This window comes from Hypanus sabinus, chromosome 2 (assembly GCF_030144855.1).
Source record: "Hypanus sabinus isolate sHypSab1 chromosome 2, sHypSab1.hap1, whole genome shotgun sequence".
In the NCBI taxonomy this organism is placed as follows: Eukaryota; Metazoa; Chordata; class Chondrichthyes; order Myliobatiformes; family Dasyatidae; genus Hypanus; species Hypanus sabinus.
In genome coordinates this window covers 46,359,420-46,383,699 of record NC_082707.1, presented here as the reverse complement: position 1 = coordinate 46,383,699, position 24,280 = coordinate 46,359,420, and the positions used below count along the sequence as shown (strand labels likewise).

The window sequence follows — 24,280 nt, the reverse complement described above, 5'->3', positions numbered from 1 at the left end:
AGAAATCTTTTCATTTTGGATTAGTCTTGCCGCTACACGGTGCAAAAGGAAGCATTTGGTACAGTATGGACCAAAGGTGAACAAGAGCAAAACGGGATTCAAGTTGAGACGCTTTTGTTAAGCTGCTGAGCACCCAACTCAATTACAGCCTCAATAAGAGTACTTTGAGGAATAAAATTGAAAAATTTTCAGCAAATTAGGCTACATATGTGAAAAGAATCAGAGATAATGCTTCTTGTTAAAATTCCTTTATTCCTTATCTATTTCCCTGTGGACAGCCACTATGGAAAGGGAGACATTATCTATAACCTATGTGCCATTCCATGGCTTACTTTTGTCCAATTTCAAAATCAGACATTTATTCATATGAATACACCTGTCTTTAGATAGGCACAATCATTAACACTATTGTATGCACATTACAAACTTGGAAATTGAGGAACCTTTAGAAAATAATTCTGAAAGTCAATACATCCTTCCATAGCATGCATTGCTTTCAGAAATAAACAACTCAGCTTGCACGCTGTACAGTGCATTGCAACAAAGCGCTACTTTCATTCATACAGAGCTGAAACAATGAGAGTTCATCAGATTGTAATAACTTGATGCACAAAATTTCCATTACCCTTTGTTTCATTTTGAGTTTTAATTTTTCAATTGGCAAACATGAATGTTGCAAATATAGCTAAAAGTGAAATATTCTTTGGTCCAGACAACTACTGACATGCAGAGTGGTAGGATTCAAATACTTCATCATAAATTACTAGTAGCGTTCAACTCATTTTACTAATTCAGTTTAAATTGCTACATATGAAATAACAATGAATGAATGGCTTGCACAATGAATATATCACCAGAAATGCAAACATTAAAAATTAAATTATACCAAATCTATTGAAATGTTACATAAAACAGAGAGCAGTACACACCCTTCAGTCCATAATGTCCTGACCTGTCACCCTGTGCTACGATCAATCTAAAGGCAACACGAGTGAATCTGCAGATGCTGGAAATAAATTTTAAAAAAATAATAAAAACACAAAATGCTGGCAGAACTCAGCAGGCCAGACAGCATCAATGGGAGGAGGTAGTGACGACATTTCGGGCCAAAACCCTTCATCAGGAGTGAAGTAACATGGGATGGTCGAGGGGGGATAAGAAGTGGGGGGAGGGATGAAGTAGAGAGCTGGGAAGTGACAGGTTGGAGGGAAATGGGCTAGGGGAAGGTGGAGAATTATGGGAAATAGAAGAGAAAGAAAGGTAGGGCTGGGGGGAGATTATAGTGAGTGGGGAAAAAAGAGAAAGAGAACCAGACTGAAATAAGATAGGGATGGGGGTAAGGGGGGGGCAGGGGTATCAACGGAGGTCTGTGAGTTGGATGGTCTGTGGAACTGAAGTGTGTGGCCACAGGGAGATCCCAGATCCACCATCCTAGGCCCCCGACAGTCCTTTCAGGTGAGGCACCACTTCACCTGCGAGTCAACTGGGGTGATATACTGTATCCGGTGCTCCCGATGTGGCCATTTACACATTGGGCAGACCTGCCACAGACTGGGAGACCGTTTCGCCAAACACCAGCGCACAGTCCTCCAGCAGTGGCGGGATCTCCCTGTGGCCACACACTTCAGTTCCACAGACCACTCCCACTCCGACATGTCTGTCCATGGCCTCCTGTACCATCAAGATGAGGCCACACGCAGGTCGATGGAGCAATACCTTACCTCCAGCCTAGGTAGCCTCCTACCTGCCGGCATGAACATCCAACTCACTGACTTCCGTTGATACCCCTGCCCCCCCTTACCCCCATCCCTATCTATTATTTCAGTCTGGTTCTCTTTCTCTCTCTTTCCCCCCCCTCACTATAATCTCCCCCCAGCCCTACTTTTCTTTCTCTTTTATTTCCCATAATTCTCCACCTTCCCCCTAGCCCATTTCCCTCCAACCTATCACTTCCCAGCTCTCTACATCCCTCCCCCCACTTCTTATCCCCCCCCCCCCTCAACCATCCCATGTTACTTCACTCCTGATGAAGGGTTTTGGCCCGAAACATCGTTATTACCTCCTCCCATAGATGCTGTCTGGCCTGCTGAGTTCTGCCAGCATTTTGTGTTTTTATTTTATTTTTTTTACTACGATCAATCTGTTTCCTCCCACATAGCCTTACATTCATGGGCCTATCTAAGAATCTCTTAAACGCCTCTAATGTATCTGACTCTGCCACAACCCCCAGGAGTGCATTATGTGCACTTACCACCCTCTGTGTAAAAAAAAACTACCTCTGACATCCCCCCCATACTTCCCTGCGTTAGCTTGAAATTATGTCCTCCCGCTTTGGCCATTGCCACCCTGGGAGAAAAGGCATGGCTATCCATTCTACTTAATGTCTCTTATCTTATACATATTTATCAAATCACCTCTCATCCTTCTTCTCTCCAAAGAGAAAAGCCCCAGCTCACTCAACCTTTCCGCATAAGACACGCTCTTCAAAGCAGGCAGCATCCTGGTAAATCTTCTCTGCACCCTTTCCAAAGTTTCCACATCCTTCCATATAATGCGATGACCAAAGTGTTAAAAAGTGTGATGGAAATCTGTGATTCTGACTTTAAACAGGGCTCATCTCGTATATGAACCTGGGAACTCTCGCACATTAGCCTAAGCACGTCCTGAAGGAAGAATCATAAGACTAGACCAGATCAGATTCCTTTTAAATCTGTTAAAATTTTCAATTTAAAATGCAAGAGGAAGAGTATTTGTAGGAACTACTGGAGAAATCTGACTCCTTCTATCCTTTTCATATTGTGTCTTGTTCAGATCTATTATGTTACACTCCAGGCAAAATGTTCTTTTCAAAAATGCTACTCAAAAATACATGAACAAGGAGCACGAGTAGGGCACTTAGCCCCTCAAAACCTAACGTTCACCCACTGTTTGATAGATCATGGCTGATATGATTGTCACATCAACTCTGCATTCCCATTCGCCTACAGTTACCTTCCGTTCTCTTGCTTTCCAAGTATCTACTTACAAGTATTCAAAATCTCTAGCTTCACTGCCTTGAGGAAGTGAGCTCCAGGAGAGTCATGACCCTTGGAAGATGAAGACTTGCCTCCCCTCTGCATTAAATGAGGGAACATTCATTTTTTTTTAAAAAAATGTGACCTACAAGAGAAAGGAGTCTTTCCACATAAATGCTGTCAAGAGCATTCAGATTCTTTCTTGTTTAAAGCTTCAGATATGGTGCAAAGTTCAAATCCAGCTGCCAGCAAGAAAAGACATTTCTTGCAGGATATGCAATAGCATAAAGAACCATTACATCTGATAAAAGGCAATGAGAGACAGAGCTTTAAAATATATTTGCATGAATGACACAATAGGAACAAGCATGGGGAAGTAGTGGAGGCTTTTTAAGGATTCCCCTTGATCAAGCCCTTAACAAAGTTAAAACAACAGTAGACTAACAAAATATCAGCATAAAAGAGAAAATTGCTTGGAAGTACTCAGAAGAAAAGGCAGCCTCTGTGGAAACAGACAAAGAATGATTATTAAGATGTTGCCTGACCTGCTGAGTATATCCAGAATATTCTGTTTCTATTTCAGATTTCCACCATTTCAGGTTAATGCTTTACAAATAGAATACTGATTTGTATATAAAAGTTATAGGCATGTCTATTTCTGAAAACAGCGACAAGTTTAATGACAATGTTGGTATTCCAGGATGTATTACAATTCAATCATGTAGTTTTCCTCACTATAGATTAATTATTTTGATGGTTGTCATTTACCACATGGCAGGGATCAGAAGGCAAAACAAATCTACACTAAAAACAGAAATCTCAAAATGAAAGAACAGTTTTAAAAAATGAGCATATTTTTCCAGCCAAAGGAATGTGCCTTTTGAACCATTGGTATACAAACTCCAAAATAGTTTATTTAATTATCTGGGATTGGAGTATTACAGTTTCCGTGGTATATTTTCACTTTTCCATCGCATCTGAAGTACAGATCAAAGACATCAGCATATCCATGATCCCGCCACCAGGTACAGAGCTGTCTGTTGTTCGTACAGTCCAGAATGTGAAAGAGTTCTGCGTGCTCCATTCCGATCAATGTGAAGAAGTCCTGGTCGCCGAGGTGGCCCTTAAAGTGATACTTTTCTGCAAGTTTCCTTACCTTCACTGCATCCAGAAGCTGATTGTAAAGATCTGACTGACGCATGGCTTCTAGATTTAAGAGCATGACTCCACTATTGAAACCAGGGAGACCATCTGGTGGAGGATCACCGACCTTAGTTCTGGAGTTTTCTTGGCGGTACTGCCAGAAGGTGTGCCTTTAAGAGAAGAGCAAAATAGATTAATTGGATCAATAACTTCTCTCATGTTTATGTGGTCTCTAAGTAACAACAGCAAGAATAACCCTTGATAAAAACATAGGTCCAAATTCTCCCTCAACAATGAAGATCCATAAAAATTTTTACCATTTCAGTGTTGCTCTTAGCATTCATTCCCTAAGACCACAAGACATAGGAGCTAAATTAGGCCATTCAGTCCATTGAGTCTGTTCTACCATCCTATCATGGCTGCTTTATTGTCCCTCTCAACCCCACTCTCTGGCCTTCTATTTAGCAATAGTTTAAGAACCCTAGCCTTACAACGTCATAATCGGGATATAATCAGGAAATGCATTAACACTTTTAAAAATATAACTGAGCAATAGGTTAATGTCCCTAATTGCATGATGGAAAGCTAATTAGCACCAGAATGCATTGTCATTGCTACAGGTTATAGTGGAGAAAGAATAAACTATTTAATAGAGGGCAGATCTACAATAATACCCCCATTGTAATAATGGCAGGAATTGAAAAATGTTGAATTAGCTGTAAATGCTTTCCAATGTCCTGAGGACAAGAAAGGTTAGTCTATACAGGTACAGGACCAAGCCAAAGCACAGACTCAGCCATGGCTTTGCAGAACACATATGGTCTGCCATCCTGAGCACTGGTTGCAGACCATTTCAACTCCCCTTCCCTTTCCCACTTCCTCAATGGTTTGTCTTCTCAACTGCTAGGACGAAGCTGAAGGCAAACTGGGGGAACAACACTATTTATATTCTATCCAAGTAGTCTGCAATCTAATGGGATAAATAATGAGTCTTCTAGTTATAGGTCCTCCCATTTTTGTCTCCCTTTTCCTCAGTATCCCCTTACCATATATCTATCTTTTCCCATTCGTCTTCCCGGCTCCATCCACTCACAGTCTGTGCCACACCACCAATCCTGTTTCCCCCACCCCCCTCCCGCCAACATCTGGTTTCAACTGTCATTTATTTCTTCTTTCTCCTGTAATGGCTACCATACTTAGCACTATCACTTATCTGAATCTAGCTCTATTAGAGTTGTATGCTCTTGTTTATCTCCCTCCCACAGCCGACTCTCATCTTTACACTCCCCTCCTTTACCTGCCATGGGGGAACCTCTCAGTTTGAAAGAGGTCCATGATGCCATCAGTAGCCTGAAAAGCAATAAAGCCACTTGTCCTGAGAAGATCCCAGGAGAGATCCTTAAGGAAGCTGAACCAGTATACCTGTACTACATAGATAACTTGCTCCTGAAGGTCTGGGAAAAGGTACAACAGCCCTGAGAACTCAGGGATGCTCTGATATTCAACCATTTTCAAAAAAAGGAGTCAAGGCAGATTGTGGCAATTACAGAGGCATCTCCTTCCTGTCAACAGGCAAAATGCTTGTGCTCCATCCACAATCTGAAGAACTCCCTGAATCACAGTGTGGTTTCCATCCCTGTAGATGTACTGCAGACATGATCTTCACAGAAAGCCAATTATTGGAAAAATGCTGTGAACAAAAGCAATTTTAACACTTGGCTTTCATAGGTTTGACAAAGGCATCTGATACAGTTGACAACCACGCTCTCTGGTGTACACTATCAAGACAAAACTGCCCTGACAAGTACTTACAAATACTGATGGCATGTCAGCTACAGTACTCAGCAGTTGTGGGGCTTAATCAGAACCCTTCACTGTCAAGACTGGAGTCAAACAGGTCTGTATCATTGCACCCACCCTATCTGTCATCTTTATTACTGACATTCTTCACCCTATTGGCCAAGAACTGCTACAGGGAATCCCAGTCGTGTACACAACAGACAACAGGCTTTTCAACCTCAACCGGTTCAAGGCCAAGAACAAGATCAGCACCACCACTATTATGGACCTTCAGTATGCAGATGGCAATGTCATCACAGCACACTCCATAAAAGGCCTCCAATGTACCCTGAACACCTTTGCCAAGGCACACTGAGCCGTGGGTCTTGCTTTGAATATAAAAAAGACATTGGTCCTATGTCAGCCACCACCCAACCATCCATTTAGCCAGCCCTCCGTAAAAGTTGACAATATCATCCTTGAAAATGTAGATCACTTCCCCTACCTTGACAGGATTCCCTCTTCAAAAGCATATATTCATTGACTCAGAGATCAACCACTGCCTGAGAGGTGTTAATGGAGCCTATACAAGATTAAGGAAAAGAGTCTTTGAAGACCCTGACCTTGAAGTCCAAACAAAACTTCTGTGGTCTTTCGGGTAGTCGTCCTTCCTATGTTACTGTATGGAGCTGAATCATGGACCACCTACAGTAGACATGCGAAAACCCTGGAACAATACTACCAACAAACCTTATGAAAGATTTTGAGGAACATCTGGGAAGGATAGAAACACTAAGAGCAATGTACTGGAAGAGGCCAACATGAACAGCATTTTCACCATGATAAAGCAACACCAACTCTGATGTCATTCCAATGCCCAACTCATGTCTCCCCAAATGGATCTTTGACTCCCAGCTGAAGAAAGGCCAGCAAGGCCCTGGTGGGCAAAGGAATGCTTTAAAGATAACATCAAAATTAACCCGAAGAAATTGAACATTACATCTAAAAACTGGGAAGACATTGCAGTCAGCAGATGCACCTGGAGGAAATCTGATCAAGAAGGACCTGCGTTACATGAGAGTGATCCCCGCTGTGCCGCAGAGAACAAGCAGGAGCTGTGAAAGGAGAGAATGAACAACCAAAATCCCACCCACTAACCACAGCCACCACTTACTCGTGCCCATACTGCACCAGAATATGTGATCCTGGATTGGCCTCGAAAGCTGCCCGAGGACCCATCAATAGAAAACCCACGAGAACATCTGATTCGACTTGAATGATCGCACTATTACTGCCACCACCATAATCTTTCTCCCTCAGTCCACCAACTTCCTTGGAATCTATCCTTGTCAAACCCCCTTTCCTCTCTCTGCTGGTCATCACATCTCTGCACTCAGTTCTGATGTAGGGTTTCAAAGCAAAGTTGATATCTTTCCTCCCGCTGACATACATTACAGTTTTACTTACAGAGCCAGAGTCTTAACATCAAAGAAACTGGCATTTCAGCTCAAATTATCCATTTTGTCCAAAGACAGTCACATCTGCCTGTATTCAGATGGGATGCATCCCAGGGTGCTGAGGGAATTGGCAGAGGTTATAGTAGATGCATTGGTAATCATTTACCAAAACTCTCTAGACTCTGGGCAGGTTCTGGTAGATTGGAAGTCAGCAAATGTCACACCACTTTTTAAAAAAGGATGCAGACAAAAGACGGTCAACTATAGGCCAGTTAGCTTAACATCTGTGGTCAGGAAAATCCTTGCAGCTGTCATTAAGGAAGAAATAGTGAAACATTTAGAAAGAAGTGTTTCCATTAGACAGACGCAGCATGGATTCAGAAAGGGCAGGTCCTGTTTGACAAACTTACTGGAGTTCTTTGAGGACATAATGACTTCAGTGGATAGAGGGGAACAGGTGGATGTCGTATACTTGGATTTCTAGAAGGCGTTCGATAAGGTGCCGCACAAGAGACTTATAAATAAGATTCGGATGCATGGAGTCGGAGGAACTGTATTGGCATGGATAGTGGATTGGTTAACCAATAGAAGGCAGGGAGTTGGTATAAATGGGTGTTTCTGCGGTTGGCAGTCAGTGGTGAGTGGGGTGCCGCAGGGGTCGGTGCTGGGCCCGCAGCTGTTTACCATTTGCATTGATGATTGGAAGAGGGGACTGAGTGCAGCGTAGCAAAATTTGCTGAAGACACTAAACTGAGTGGAAAAGTAAATTGTACAGAGGATGTGGAGAGCCTGCAGAGGGATATAGATAGATTAAGTGAGTGGGCCAAGGTCTGGCAGATGGAATACAACTTTGGTAAATGCAAGATCATCCACTTTGGAAGGAATAAAAGAAGAGCAGATTATTACTTAAACGGTGAAAGATTGCAGTATGCTGTTGTGCAGAGGGACTTGGGAATGCTTGTTGATGAATTGCCAAAAGTTGGCTTGCAGGTGCAGCAGGCTATCAAGAAGGCAAACAAAATGTTGGCCTTCATTGCTAGAGGGATTGAATTCAAGAGCAGGGAGGTCATGCTGCAACTATACAGTGTACCTGTGAGGCCACACCTGGAGTACTGCATGCATTCTGGTCTCCATACTTGAGGAAGGATATACTGGCTTTGGAGGCAGTGCAGAGGAGGTTCACCACGTTGATTCCAGGGATGAAGGGGTTAACCTCTGAGGAGAGATTGAGTCACCTGGGACTATACTCTCTAGAATTCCGAAGAACGAGAGGGGATTTTATAGAAACATACAAAATTTTGAAAGGGATAGATAAGATAGAAGTAGGAAAGTTGTTTCCATTGGTGGGTGAGACTAGAACTAGGGGACATTGCCTCAAGATTCAGGGGAGATGATTTAGGACAGAGATGAGGAGAAACTGTTTTATCCAGAGAGTGGGGAATCTGTGGAATTTTCTGCCCAGTGAAGCTGTTCAAGCTTCTTCACTAAATATACTTAAAATACAGTTAGATAGATATTTACATAGTAGGGGAATTAAGTGTAATGGGGAAAAGGCAGGTAGATGGAGTTGAATTTAACACAGTTTAACAGACATGATCTTATTGAATGGTGGGGCAGGCTTGACGGGCCGTATGGCCTACTCCTTCTCCTTTTTCTTATGTTTGGTCCGAAACCCTCTAAATCTCTCTTCTCCATGTATTTGTCTAGATGGCTTTTACATCACCAATAGTCAGCAAGATTTTGCCATATCTTACAAACCTCCTGCAGTTTTTCAAAGAGGGAACTAAAGGGATTAATGAAAATAAGACTACATATTCATAATGACTTTAGTAAGATCTCTGAAAAGATCCCACATGGTAGGTTTACCTGAAGGACTGATTGAATGGAATTCAGGGTGGCTAGTGAGGTGCTAATCAGTACTAATCATCAATTTTGAAAATCTGGCCTCCATACCTCTCCCTGAAACTGGATTCTTAACTTCGTTGCTAGGCCGCCACCGTCAGTACAGATTGGTGGTAACATCTCCTCTTTGCTGACAATCAATACAGATGCACCTCTCGGATATGTGCTTAGCACACTGCTGTACTCTCTCTACACACATGACTGTGTGGCTAGGCACAGCTCAAATGCCATCTATAAATTTGATGATGACACCACTGCTGTTGGCAGAATCTCAGACGGTGACGAGGAGGCAAAGAGAAGTGAGGTAGATCAGCTGATTGAGTGGTGTCGCAACAGCAACCTTGCACTGAATGTCGGCAAGACCAAGGAGATGATTGTGGCCTTCATAAAGGGGAAGTTGGGAGAATACACACCAGTCCTCAATGAGGGAATCAGAAGTGGAAAGGCTGAGCAACTTCTAGTTCCTAGGTATCAACATCTCAGAGGATCTATCCGAAGACCACCATACTGATGCAGTTATGACCAAGGCATACAGCTGACCATACTTCATTAGGAGTTTGAGGAGATTTGGTACATCACCAAAGACTCCAGCAGATGTCAATAGATGTACAGTGCAGAGCATTCTGAATGGTTGTATCACCATCTGGAATGGAGGCATAAATGCACAGGATCGTAAGAGGGTTGTTGATTTAGTCACGCCACGACAGGCTCAACTCCACCCCCTAGCATTAATGACATCTTCCAAAGGTGGATCATCAAGAACAGGAAAACAAACATTAAAGATGCTCACCATCTGGGACATGCCCTCTTTTCATTACTACCATCAGAGAGCAAGGTACAGGAGCCTGAAGACCCACATTCAACATTTTAGGAAGAGCTTTGTCCTCTCTGCCATCAGATTTCTGAATGGTCCATGAACTCACGAACACTACCTTGCTATTTCTCTTATGCATGATTCATTTTTGATGCAATGCATAGTAACTTGTCATGCCAGCATTGTACCTACTGCCACGAATAACAACTTTCAGTGACAATAAACCTGATTCTGATTCAGAGGTGGGTTCACAGTTGGAACAATAAGAGGAAGCAGAGGCTGATGGTAAAAAGCCAATTCTCTGACTGGAGGCCTGTGACTAGTGGGGTGCCACAGGGATTAGTGTTGGGATCACTGTTAGACATTATTTATGTAAATGACCTGAATAAGAACGTACAAGTCACGAGTAGCAAGTTTGCTGTGGATACTAAATTAGGGGGTCCTGTTGACAGAGACAATAATTTGCAACCAAGTCCTGATCAGTTAAGAAATGGGCTGAGGAATGGCAAATGGGTTTCAAGATTCAAGATTTCAAGTATTTTTTTTCAAGATTCAAAAACTTTAATGTCATTCTAACCGTACATCAGCTATGCAGGGCAGAATGAGAGAGCGTTTACCAGGAGCAGTGCAATCATAACATAACAAACACAACACTAAATAATAAACATAACAATAAATAGTAAAATGCAACAGCCACATGTCAGTTAAAAACAAGTTATAAGTGTCCAGTGCAAGTTAAAAGTGTCCAAAGCAGAGTCAGGTAGAACAGCTATTTAGCAGTCTGACTGCCTGTGGGAGGAAGCTGTTTAGTAACCTTGTGGTTTTAGTTTTGATGCTCCTGTAACGTTTACCTGATGGCAGAAGAACAAACAGTTCATGGAGAGCGTGTGAGGGGTCTTTAATGATGTACAGTGTCTTCTGGAGGCATCGACTCTGAAAGAGGTCTTGGACAGAAGGTAGGGAGACTCCAATAACCTTCTCTGCTCCCCTAACCACCCTCTGCAAGGCTTCTTTGTCAGCAGCACTGCAGCTGGAGTACCAGGTTGTGATGCAAAAGGTCAGCACACTCTCAACCACGCCTCTGTAGAATGTAGTTAAGATGTTAGTGAGGAGTGATGCTTGTTTAAGCTTCCTCAGAAAGTGCAATCTCTGCTGGGCCCGTTTCACAATCCCAGTGGTGTTCCTGGACCAGGTGAGATTGTTCGAGATCTGCACCCCAAGGAACTTGATGCCGCCGATGCTGAGGGGTGTGTGCTCAGGCTGAGACCGTCTGAAATCGACGATCATCTCCTTGGTTTTGGTGACATTAAGCATCAAGTTGTTGTCACTGCACCAGCTCTCTCGGTGTTTGACCTCCTCCCTGTACATTGTTTCATCATTTTTGCTGATGAGCCCCACCACTGTGCATCAGTAAATTTAATGATCAGGTTCTCCTTGAATCTGGCTGCACAGTCATGTGCTAGCAGTGTAAACTGCAATGGGCGAAGCACACAGCCTTGTGGGGATCCAGTGCTCAGTGTGATGGAGTCAGAGATGTTCCTGCCAACACGGACTGACTGTGGTCTCTCTGTCAAGAAATGGGTTTCAACTTAGATGAGCATGAGGTACTATTTTGGACATTCTAACTGGGGTAGGACTTGTACAGTGACAGTCAGGGCACTGACAAGTGTGATGGGACCTGGTGTACAAGTATACAGTTCACTCAAAGCAACCAGGCAAGTAGACAAGGTGAAGGGGGTGATTAACATGCTGCTCAGGGCACTGAGCTTAGAAGCAGTGACATTATGGTTCAGTTATACAAGTCATTGTTGAGATCACACTTGGGGTGTTGTGCACAGTTTTGGCACCCTGTTATACGAAAGACATTTTCAAGCAGGAGAGAGTGCAAGATTTATGAGGATGCTGCCAAGACCGGATTATTTTTTCCCCTGGACTGCCCGAAAATGAGGGATGACCTCACAGAGGCTTATAAACTCATGAAGGGTACAGATGAGGTGGACGGTCACACTCTCTTCCCAGGGTTGGGGAGTCCAAAACTAGAGGGCACAGGCACAAAGTAAAAGGAGAGAGATTCAAAAGAGACCCAAGAGATAACTTATTTAAGTAGAAGGCAGAGAGCATCTGGAATAAGGAGCACGAGGAATTGGCAAGGCGGGTACAATTACAACTTTTAAGGTTAATGGAGGGGGAAGGGCTGAATTTTATGGGCTGAATGCAGGCAACAAGAACTAGAAGGGAGGATGCTGTGGCAGATATGGACTAGTTGGGTGGAAGAGACTGTTTCAATGCAGTGATATATGGACTAGTTGGGTGGAAGAGACTGTTTCAATGCAGTGATACGTTGTTAATGTACCTGCCTCAGCCACTGTTTCAGGTGCCTCGTTCCAAACGCACACCACCATTTGTGTGAAGAAGCTGTCCCAGATGTCTATTTTAAATCTCTTACCTCTGATCTGAAAACTGGGCTTTCATACTTTTCATACTTCCTCGCAGGGCTTTTGCCCTGTCTATGCCTGTCGTGATGTTATATATTTCCATCAGGTCATACCTAAATCTCCTGCGTTCCACGTGAAGGCAAGCTTTCTCTAAACTCTGTGGGTGAATCAAGCCTCAAAAACGTATGAAGGGGCGTTTATAATTTCTTCCCTGCAGCAAATCAACTTAACAAATTGGTCAGCTGGGATATTATCACAGAGATATAATAGATTCTGCATTTGCTGGAAATCTTGAGCAACACACACAAAATGCTTGAGGAATTCAGCAGGTCAGGCAGCATCTTTGGAGGGAAATGAACAGTCGATGTTTTAGGCCAAGATCCTTTTTCAAGACTGGAGAGAAAGGATGCAGAAACCAGAATGGAAATTACATGTGCTCACTAGATTATACTGATAGAATAAACCTTTAATAAACTACAGATAGCATGGCTAGGTCTTACCAGGTGTTGCACCTGGAGTGAGAATGAGATCGAGATCAATGTGCACAGGCTTTGGGACCAGGCAAGGCAAATGTGTTTCTGGATGAAGGGTGCACACTAGCATTGAAGGCTCAAAGAAAAACACAACTGTAATGACTTACTTTCCTAGTGAGGTATGAATGTACCCCCGCATTTGGACATGTGACAAGAGACAGGGTCTCAAAGCTCAGGCAAAGGCTGAGTATGTGCACAGTGTGAAGATCTTATTTCAATTACTGGGGCTCAATATACAGAAACTGGTAGCTTTTCATAGAGGAGAGGAGGAGGAGGAGAGTCCACAGAATAGAAAGGGCAATGCACCTTATAAGAGGAGCAGTATATGATACAATTGTGACTTTAAAAATCTCAGAGGCATGAGAAACAACGGAATTAAGAAACAGTATCTGTAATATGTTGCTGATCTGAAGGAACAAAATGCTTTAGTCTGTAGCCAAATTAAGACCCAGTAAATGATTATAGTCTTATGCTTCCTGCCTTTCATCAACAGCAGGTTTTGTAGTGAAATCCTATATAAACCTCAGATAATGCTTTCTAATTGCAGTCAGGAGGCAGTAGGAGGTAAATAATAAGCTGTGAAGAAACCAAACTGCTTGAAATAACTGAATATAATTAAGCAGTATAAACCTTGATGTTTTAATTTACAGGGCCATATGTTATATTGTTGACTGCAGATATCCTACAATAGAACATTCTCAGAAGGCACATTGAAATTCTTTTGATTTTTTTTAGAATAAATGCAAATGACGCAAGGTTTGTTGTTGGAATGTAAACAAACTGAACATTCCTTTCAATTGGTATTGCCATGGAAATGTACTTTAACATTGCATTTTACTTTTTAAACGAAGCTATCAGCTTTTGACAAAACCTTCCTACCTTTCTTTTACATTCCTGCGTTGCACTGCAAATTAGCAATCATCTTTAATCATCGTTTCCTTAAGACAAATAGAACACTGTAACAAAGGATTGAGAATATAATCTGTTTTTTTTATTTAATGCGTAGTCCTGTGTATGATTAAATTCTACTTGCTGTTTTAAAATTTACTGGCAGCTCACATTCATGCTGACAGACTATCTGTCAGAATAACTACAGAGAGATGACTTTGAAATGCTTGAAAAAATACCCGGAGCAGAATTAAAAGTTCTGAAGGAGTTGGGGTTTGCAGCTAACACTAGTCATCAGTGACTAATCTCATGCATTTAGATCTCCATTGTTCATAAACTTCCATAATTTAAAATTAGAAACATAGAAAAACCTACAGCACAATACAGGTCCTTCAGCTCGCAATGCTGTACCGAACATGTACTTACTTCAGAAATTACCTAGGGTTACCCATAACCCTCTATTTTTTCCTCTTCTCCATCCTAAATGGCATTTAACTGCAAAAATTAGGTTGTAATCCTTTCTGGATTTCCTTCCATCGTAAACAGATTTCCTACATCTGGTCTAATGAAATTAAAATATAGCAACCTAATATACAATATCGAATATGGAACCTAACCAAATGTTTTCAAGAATTTCATATAAACTTCATCTCCACAGTGTACATAACCGTAATTCCTTCAATTAGATTAGTTAACTACATTCTGCCCTTTACCAATCCACTTGGCTCTCTCCAGTAAGTGATTGCCTCAGAATTCACTCCTCAAATGTCAACAATTTCCACCAGCCACAGTTTGTGCAGCTTCAGAGCTGTGTGCCAGACATGGCTACAAGCAACAATGGGGCCCCACAAGGGGCCTCTATTGGCTCCCTTCCCTTCTACCCTGTACACCTCAGACTTTAGGTACAGCTGAGTCATGTCATCTGTAGAAATTCTCTGATGACTCAACAATAGTTGAGTGTATAAAGGGAGGACAGGAAGATGAATATAGGGCCCTGGTGGAGGACTTTGTCAAATGGTGCAAGCTAAATCAGCTGCAGCTCAACATCAGTAAGACAAAGGTAATGGACTTCAGGAAGACTAACCCTGCACTGCTCCGTTACTATTGATGATGAGAACCTACAAGAACCTGGGGTGCACCTGGATGACAGATTTGAGTGGAGCTCCAACACAGAGATTGTGTACAAGAAAGGCCAGAGTTGCCTCTACTTCCTGAGGAGACTGAGGTCCTTTGGAGTATGCAGGCCTCTCCACTTGTTCTACCAGTCTGTTGTTGCCAGTACAATCTTCTATGTAGTGGTGTGCTGGGAAAATGGCATCGACATGGGTGACGCCAAGACTCAATAAACTGATTAGAAAGACTGGCACTGTTATAGGAGTCAAACTGAACACGCTGTGGTAGAACAAAGGACCCTACGGAAAATCCTGGCAATTCTGGACAATGTTTCTCACCCTCAGTAATAGACTAAAACAACTGCGCTGCTCCAAAGAGCACTATGTGAGGTCATTCCTACCCTCAGCCACTAGGCTCTATAATGAGTCAAGCTATAGCCGGGGAAGTGATGACCCCCTCCTGTTAGACTGCTTGAGGTAACTTACTTTTTATTCTTTCTTACTGTTCTTCTAATATTTGTATATCTGTGCACTTGTAATGCTACTGTGACACTGTAATTTCCTTTGGGATCAATAAAGTACCTATCTAGCTACAAAATAAGTCCAACAGAAATATTAGTTCCTTATTTATTCATCCACCTTGCTGAAATAATGAAGTTACAATTCTTCAGTCTAAAGGGATATTCTCCTTCTGCTTGGATAGCTTTGGAAGATTATGGCTGAAACAATTGCTGTTGCTTCTTCATCCATTTCCTCGAGAAACCCAAGGTGAAAACTATCATTTCCTGGAGATTTGTCAGGTTATTGCATCATGATATTTTTTAATTGCTGTTTCCTTGCTCATTTTAGCTTTGGTAACTTTTAGTCCTTGTTTCGTTGTTGGTTTCCCAAGGGTATTGGGTATGATATCCTCTTCCTCTCTTATGAAGACTGCTGAGAAACAATTATAAAAGCCTGTAATTTCCTTATGGGAGAAGAATGAATATATGTGCATTGTAAATATGCCATATCATTTTGAATGAGCAGCACAGTGACACTGTGGCCGGCTCTGAGACTCAGCGGGGAAGGATAAAGTCAGGCAGAGCGATGGTGATAGGAGACTTGATAGCTAGGGAGATGGGCAGAAGATTCTGTGACCACAGAAGAGACACCAAGATAGTGCGAGGTGTCCCAGATTCTGGGGTCCAGGGTGTCTCAGCGTGGCTGCAGGATATCCTCAAGGGGGCGTGTGAGCAGCCAGAGGAACAGGTCCTGTGCAGTGAGAGTAGGGAATTAGGAAAGAGGCCGAGGAGCTAGACCTCCAAGGTTGTCATCTCCGGGTATTCTTAGCACAACGTACCAGTCAGGGCAAGAATTGGAAGACAGTACAGATGAACGAGTGGGTGAGCAACTGATGCAGGGCGTAGGGTTTCAGATTCCTGGATAATTGGAACTTCTTCTGGGGCAGGAGTGACTTGTACAAGAGGAATGTGTTTGCACCTACAGTAAACTGGAGGGGAACCAATATCCTGACCGGGAGGCTCACTTGTGCTACACAGGAGTGTTTAATCTAGTTTGGAAAGGGGTGGGAAACAGAACACTAGGTCAGAAAATGGAGGGAAAGGAGGAAGACAGTTATCAGGGCCAGCAAAAACAAGCAAAAGCAAAGTCATAGATACTATGGAATGGATAGTTTGAAGAGTGTGTATTTTAATGTTAGGAGTATTATGGGTAAAAGTGATGAACTTAGAGCATGGATCAGTAAATGGAAATATGTTGTGGCCATTACAGAGACTTAAGTTAAGAGATGGATAGGAATGGGTGTTCAATGACCCAGGGATTCAGTTTTTTAGAGGTGAGAAAGAGGGAGGTAAAAGAGGTGGGGGAGTTGCCCTACTAACCATGGACAATATCATAGCTGTACTCTGGAGGAGGCATAATGAAGGGGTCGTCCAATGAGTCTACGTGGGTAGAACTCAAATATCGAAGGGTGCAAGCACTCTTATGGGATTATACAAACCTTCCAATAGCCACTGGGACATTGAGGAACAGCTATGCAGGCAGATTCAGGAAAGGAGTATAAATAATTGGATTGTTGCCATGAAGAATTTCAACTTCTCTAATATAAACTGGAACCTTCTGACTGCACGTGGTTTAGATGGGGCAGAAACTGTTAGGAGCATCCAGGAGGGTTTCTTAAATCGATATGTAGATAGCCCTACAAACAGAGGAGCTATGAGGGGATAATGAGCGCAGCCAGGTGACCAACTTTTCAGTGGCGAAGCGGTTAGGGAATAGTGACCACAGTTCCTTAAGTTTTAAAATAACCATAGATAAGTATGGACCTTGAGGAAGAGTATTAAATTGAAGCAGAGCAAATTATGACAGCATTAGGCAGGAACTAGGGAGAGTTAAATAGGAACAGCTTTTTTTGGGCAAGTCCACATCCAACATGTGGATGGTGTTTAAAGACCACTTGCACAGAACGCAAAGGGTAAAACATTTGCTTTGATGTGGAGGATGAGAGTAAGGTCTTTAATGAGAACATTACAGCAGTATTTACCAAGGACAAGGAAGTGGAAGATAAAGAGATCTATGCTAGGGGGTATTAATGTGCCTGGGTATTTTGAGGTAAAGGAGGAGGTAGCCTTGGGTCTCTTAAAGAGCATTAAGGTGGATATGCCTCAATGTCTGATGAGATATATCCAAGGTTATTGAGAGAGGCAAGAAGACAGATTTCTGGCACCTTAACCAATATCTCTGTGTTCTCTCTAGCCACAGGTGAGGACTCAGTGGACAGGTGAGTAGCTAATGTTGTTTCATTATGAAGGTAGGGAACACGGATAATCCTGAAAATTATAAACCAGTGAGTCTCACATCAGTGGAAGGGAAGTTACTGGAGAGAATTTGTAGGGATAGGACTTATGAGCATTTGGAAAACCATGGTCAAATTAGGGAGAGCCAGCATGGCTTTGTGCAGAGCAAGACACGTCTTACTAACTTGAATGAGTTTTTTGATGAGGTGACAAGGGTGATTGACGAAGGTAGAGCTCTGGATGTTTTTTTTTACATGGATTTTAGTGAAGCTTTTGACATGGTCCCTCATGGGGGGGCTTACCCAGAAGATGAATATGCAGAGGATCCATGGTAAATTGGTTGTTTGCATTCAGAACCGGCTTGCTGATAGAAGATAGAGGGTAGTGGTTGAAGGGACTTATTCTAGCTGGAGGTCTGTGATTAGTAGTGTTCCACAGGGATCTGTACTGGAACCTCGGCTGTTTATCGTGTATATAAGTGACCTGGATGAAAATGTGGATGGGTGGGTTTGTAAGTTTGCAGTTAATAAGAAAATTGATTTTGATGTGGATGGCACAGAAGACTGGCAAAGAATACAGCATGATATAGATCAGTTACAGATATAGGCAAAGAAGTGGTAGATGGAGCTTGACCTGGCCAAATGTGATGTGCGGCACCTTGGTACGTCAAATGCAGAGAGAAGGTACACTGTTTAGGTCAAGATCCACAACATCGTTGATGAGCAGAGGGATCTTGGGGTTCCAAGCTCATAGCTCCCTGAAGTGGCTACACAGGTTGATAGGATGGCTAAGAAGGCGAATGGAATGCTTGCTTTTATTAGTTGAGGCATTGAGTTCAAAAGGAAATTATGCTGCAGCTTTTTATAACTCTATTTAGGCCTCATCCGAAGTATTGCATACAGAATTGGTCATCCAATTAGAGGAAGAATGGTGAGGCTTTAGAGAGGCTGCAGAAGAGGTTTACCAAGGTGCTGACCACATTAGAGGGCATGAGTTATGTTGAGAGGTTTGTCAAAAACTTGGGTTACTTTCTCTGGAGCAGCAGAGGTTGAAGGGAGATCTGATAGAGATTTATAAGATAAGAGGCATAGATAGAGAAGACAGACAGTATCATTTCCCAAGGGTTGAAAAGTCTAATACCAGATCTCATGCATTTAAGGTGAGAGGGCGTAACTTCAAAAGAGACGTGAGGGTAAATTTTGTACACAGAGAGTGGTTAGTGCCTGAAACATGCTGTCTTGGTGGGGGGGGGGGGGGGTAGAGGCAGACACATTAGAGACTTTTAGATAGGCAAGTGCATGTGAGCAAAATGGAAGGATACGGATGTTGTGTAGACAGAAGAGATTAGTATTTGGATGCCAATTTAATTTGAATGCTAATTTAATTAGTTTGATATAACACCGTGGACTGAAGGACCTGTCCCTGTATTCTACTGTTCCATGTTCTATGTTCTTATCCCTGTTTCTTATATAATTGTAAAAACTGCCTATCAATCTTGGTACCCTGTGTGAGTTTTTAAAATATTATTTTATAACTTGCTTTTTAAATCAATTTTTTTAAATATCTTTCCTTATTCCATGGGTTGTATACATTTTGCAGTATTGTCTCTCCTTTAGCTTTGTTACCTCTCGCTTCTTCCAATAACACGGCAGAAAAAGCAATGCTAAAAAGGGCAATTATTGCTTGCTTCAAATCCTTTGGTCAAGGTCATGTAACTGGAGTTCACAGAGAGTCCAAAGGAATTTAAATTTGACCATTCTTGGAAGTGCATGAGTACATCTCCTAATGGTTTTCAGAATTATATATGCACACGTTAACAACAAAGTTTTTGGAATGAATCTCTGGTGAATATGTAGGGATATGACTGTCCATCATGCACATGCCAGTTAGAATTCCATGTACCATTCCCTAATTCTCACTTCCATTGGAGAAAATTATATCATAACATGCATTACTTTTATAAGGTATGACACTGTTACAAATCATTTCACATTTCTAGCTGAAGTCTATTTTAGGCACAGGTGCTAATGGAAACCAAAAAGGTAATGGGACCAAATCCATTCATACAATACGGATATGTGAATTTAAAGTCCCAAATTCTCGGAACAGAATGGTCCAACATGAAGGATGCAATTTCCTGCCACAACAAGACTTCTCATGTTAACATTTTGTGCACTGAAATAGCAATATAACAGGAAACTAACAGAGATTCACAGTGACAGATTTGAGAATGTGCGAAAAGGGATACATGAACATTTCCAGAATTGCAATTCTATAGTGATAGAATTGTAAAACTAAATCCTTTGCAAACTTTGTAGGAGGCAAACTAAAACTTTGCATACTAGCCACATTCCATGCTGGGAAAAACTAGCTGACTGATTCAAATTAGGCTATATCACACAGATATGGCTGTAAAGAGCAAGATAGACTTGGTCTATTGAAGTAAATAATGTTGATCAAATAACACACTTTGATATACAATACGTTATGCCCTACACTCTCAGGAGCACTGGAAATGTTGTGCTGTTGAATGATGCTTCCTTTCTATAGCTAGACAAAACAACTATTACACAAAAGGCCATTATCATCCATCAAGTATAGACAGCCAAGTGACGGGTTTTGTATGTGTCAGGAGTGGTAATTCAGAAGAGTTCATTCCAGCATACCCCTGAGGAAGGTTGCTAAATGAGACACATTATTGGTCATTGTCACAGCAGTAGTGTAGTCTCCATATGAAACACAGTATCAAGAGCCAAGGTAGCAAGACTAGGAAAATTGTTGTCAAGGTGTCACAAATGGGAATTGTAGGCGATGATAATATTAAAGGATTTTTTGGAAAACATGGTTAAATCCAGAAGACGGAATTTAATATTCTACTCAAAAGTATAAATTGTTCAGAAAGGAAAGAGTGTGAAGATAAGCAGGCATTGTAATGCCACGTATGAGAGTAACCAAATGGGTAAACTCGCATCCTGTTGAGAGAGAAAGCAACAGAATGGAAACAAAATGATCACACACATCAAGTGTTGATAAATATCCCAAGCAACTTTGTAAAGTTGGAATCAGAAAAAGTCAAATGTAAAACAAAATGGCATTCAACTTGTGACTGAAACAGGTAATATTTTCCCTATTTTCCCTTGATAATTAGAGAAATATCAAGAGGTGAAGACTAGCATAACTAGATGCAAAACACATTATCATAAAAATCCATTCTGGGCTATAATAGGAATGGAGCCAATAGAAATGGAGTGAAATTAATAAAAGATCCAAAAACAAGGATGGCACAGTTGCATAGCAACGAGCATAATACTTTACAGTACTAGCAATTAGGGTTCAATTCCTGCCACAGTCTGTTAGGAGTTTGTACATTAAGGAGCTTGAACGTAGAACATAAGCCAGCAGTACAGGTCCTTCGGCCCACGATATGCTGATCTTTTAACCTACTCTACCCCTTTCCTCTGACATAATCCTCCAATTTTCTATCATCCACGGGCCTACTCCTATGCAAATCTCCAGTTACGTTAAGATTATGCCCCCTGTTATTAGTCTCCCGATGACAGCGTGGGTTTCTCTGGTTTTCTCCCACATTCCAAAGATGTACAGATTAGGAAAGGTTACGGGCATGCTATGTTGGTGCTGGAAGCATGGTGATACAAGCAAGCTGCCTCCAACACATCCTCAGACTGTGTTGGTCATTGACGCAAATGATGCAGTTTGCTTTATATTTTGATGTTCATGTGATGAATAAAGCTCATCTTTATCGTTCTTTTCACTCAGACATGAGAGAAACTCACTTTCCCATGAGCAGTAGGTTAATTTTTGCTGTTCCTCTGCCTAGCTGAGCCCACACTTACCAGGACTGGGTCTGCTTGATTGCTGTTACTGGCTCCAACCTGACTGGAAGGATTCTGCACAGCCCAGAGCTTTCTGGCTGTAGACAGTAAGTTCTGCCATTGGAACACCGAGAGTAGATGAGCCATGCCTTCTAGTTAACCAGCTGTAAAACTGTCAAAGTTTGAAAATCTTTCAAACCTCTAGGATTTATCACACCATTAAGCATTCTTTTCAAAAATACACAAGTCATTATTTCCTGTTACTTTCAAATCCCTTATTTTTTTCCAAGTTAACTCCATTTTAAAAAAATGTAAACCATTCAGGCATTCCTATCCATTGAGGCCAATGGAGTCATTGAACATCGGCCATTGTCAAACCGGTGTGCGTTCAGTTGGTGCTTTCCCAGTCTGGCTGCTGGGAAAATGCACAAAGCTGGTTCACTGCTACTTAACTCCAGGTAGGATCCATCTTCAGATCACAGCAACAAGGACCTCCCAAGGCATCCAGGCTTTTTGTATCAGCATGGCATTACCCAGCAGTTCCAAATTTCCTTAGTGTTACGTGGGGAAACACCAGGTTTGGAAGTGACAGAATTTCTCAGGGATAACTGGATCACTGAATATCCTGAATTATTTTTTCATCCATTCATGAGTAAAATTACCGAGTAACATGCTTTCCATATTCATAGATGACTACAGTTTAATAATTGGCCATTGTAGGCAAGATGGAAACCTTCCAATTACCCTAATGCAAATAAATCGTTCACATTAAATAGCGAACTAGCATAAAATAAAGAACTGGGGAGGGTAATTATGAAGTACTCAAAATACACATGAAGGGGTCAAGAGACTCTGAGAAAATACTAGAAACAAGATAAGGTGATGCAAAAGATATATACACAGCCACCATGGATTCATTCATCAGAATTCAACTCTATATAAAATAATGCAATTTTCAGAAATAAATTTAACAATAATGGTAAATTGTAATTGCAACAGAAATCAACATTGATATAGTAGTGGTGAACTTTTAAGATTACCATGAGAGACCCACCCTTCCTATTGAAATTCTATTGCCTGCTTCAAACCTGGTGTAAGGACCATTGATGATTAACGCCATCATCTTTTCCGTGCCTCACTGAGAACAGCCATTTGAAATGAAAAGTCATGCAGTGAGAAAAGGCAGAACCAAACAGCAAGGAAGAGAACTGCAATAACATGTACATGAAACATTACATTAAAAGAAAATGTTGCCAATCAGAAGAAACAAGAATTACAAATCCGACTCTAAACACCCTGGTTATTCATGTGACTCTGCCTTTATTTCAAATCTGAAAGCATTCTCACTTGCTGAAAGGTTTCACGAAAGCCCTTGAACTGAACCAATTGAACTGAATATAAAGCTGAAACAATGCCAGGACAATCATCGGCATAATTTCAAAAAAATGCCAGCATCTATTTTAATATTTCCACTGTCTATCTGCTTGCTGAATTTTCAGCTTAACCATGGTCCATTTTTATTTACCGTACAGGAACATTTTCAGTCTAATCAATTATGATTCCCACATTGAAAATTGATTTTCTGTTAAATAACCTTTTTAATTAAACTGAGCTTAGATTTTCATGCCAGAACATAATCTCTAGGGTGGCTGAATCCTTTCTGGAATTTTCAAATTACCTCTCTTCTTACCAGAGGGAATGGAAGAATAATAGAAATACTGACAATAAAATATTCCAGTAGCTTGTAATGATACAATGAGAAGTGGTAATACAACATATGGAACTAGAAGAACATTTCAGTAAGCATCATTTCCCTGAGTAAATGATAAGTGAAAATTTCTCTCATGGCCACCAGCTCTGTAAAAAAGTATTTGACAATCATTTCCTGTGTACAAGGCTGAACAAGCCTTGTGGATCACAGATGTATTTCAACCTAAAGTGGTTTGGTCAGGTGGTAGGTCTATTATACTTCAAAATGTTCAATTTTATTATTTTTTTCTTAGGGTTTGATTAATGTTTAAATTTCTGATTTACTGTTAAATATCCATTTCAATTAAACCAAGATCAGAGCTTTCAAGTCAGAAGAACATAATTTCTAGGGTAGGGTGGCTGAAGCCTTTCATGAAATTTCAAACTATCTTACTTCCTACCAGGGGCAATGAAAGAATAATTGGAAATTGTCATTATCATCCATTCAAAATAATATAGTTCGGTCTATGTCGCTGCTCAGTGCTGACACAGCTGGTGGTGGGGTGGGGGCTCTCAGACAGAGGAGGTGCTACTTTTTGTCCAAGGAGGTCAAGTTAGAGCGTTAGCAAGCATCAGTGTCACTCTGTGGCTGTCCTCTTGGTTAAGGAATCGAAGAGCAAGTGGAAACGGGGCTGATTGACAACTAAATTGCCTACTAGCATTCATTAAAGAGACTGCACACTTCATTTAACCACATCTTCTAACATGCCACAAGCTGAATAGGAGTTGATGTTGAGGATTTCAAGTGCCACTTAAATATATGCTCAGCTTTCAATGTTCATTTGCTGATTGCCATCACTGAATATATTACATTAAAGAGGGCTTA

General features: G+C 41.5%; 1 protein-coding gene across 2 annotated transcripts in view; it reads right to left on the bottom strand.

Annotated features, from left to right (window-relative positions):
- The window catches only part of xxylt1 (xyloside xylosyltransferase 1), a 199,171-nt gene that overhangs the window by 35,112 nt on the left and 139,779 nt on the right, over nt 1–24,280 (bottom strand). The window contains exon 4 of one of the 2 annotated variants that reach the window (XR_009507055.1): nt 4,171–4,327. Coding sequence is in view for 1 of the 2 variants with exons in the window: in XM_059945426.1 (XP_059801409.1) it covers nt 3,931–4,327 (397 nt within the window). In the remaining variant the exon portion in view is untranslated. Of the gene's footprint in view, nt 1–2,005; nt 4,328–24,280 lie in introns of those variants that run through there. The other variant, XM_059945426.1, reaches the window with a different exon arrangement.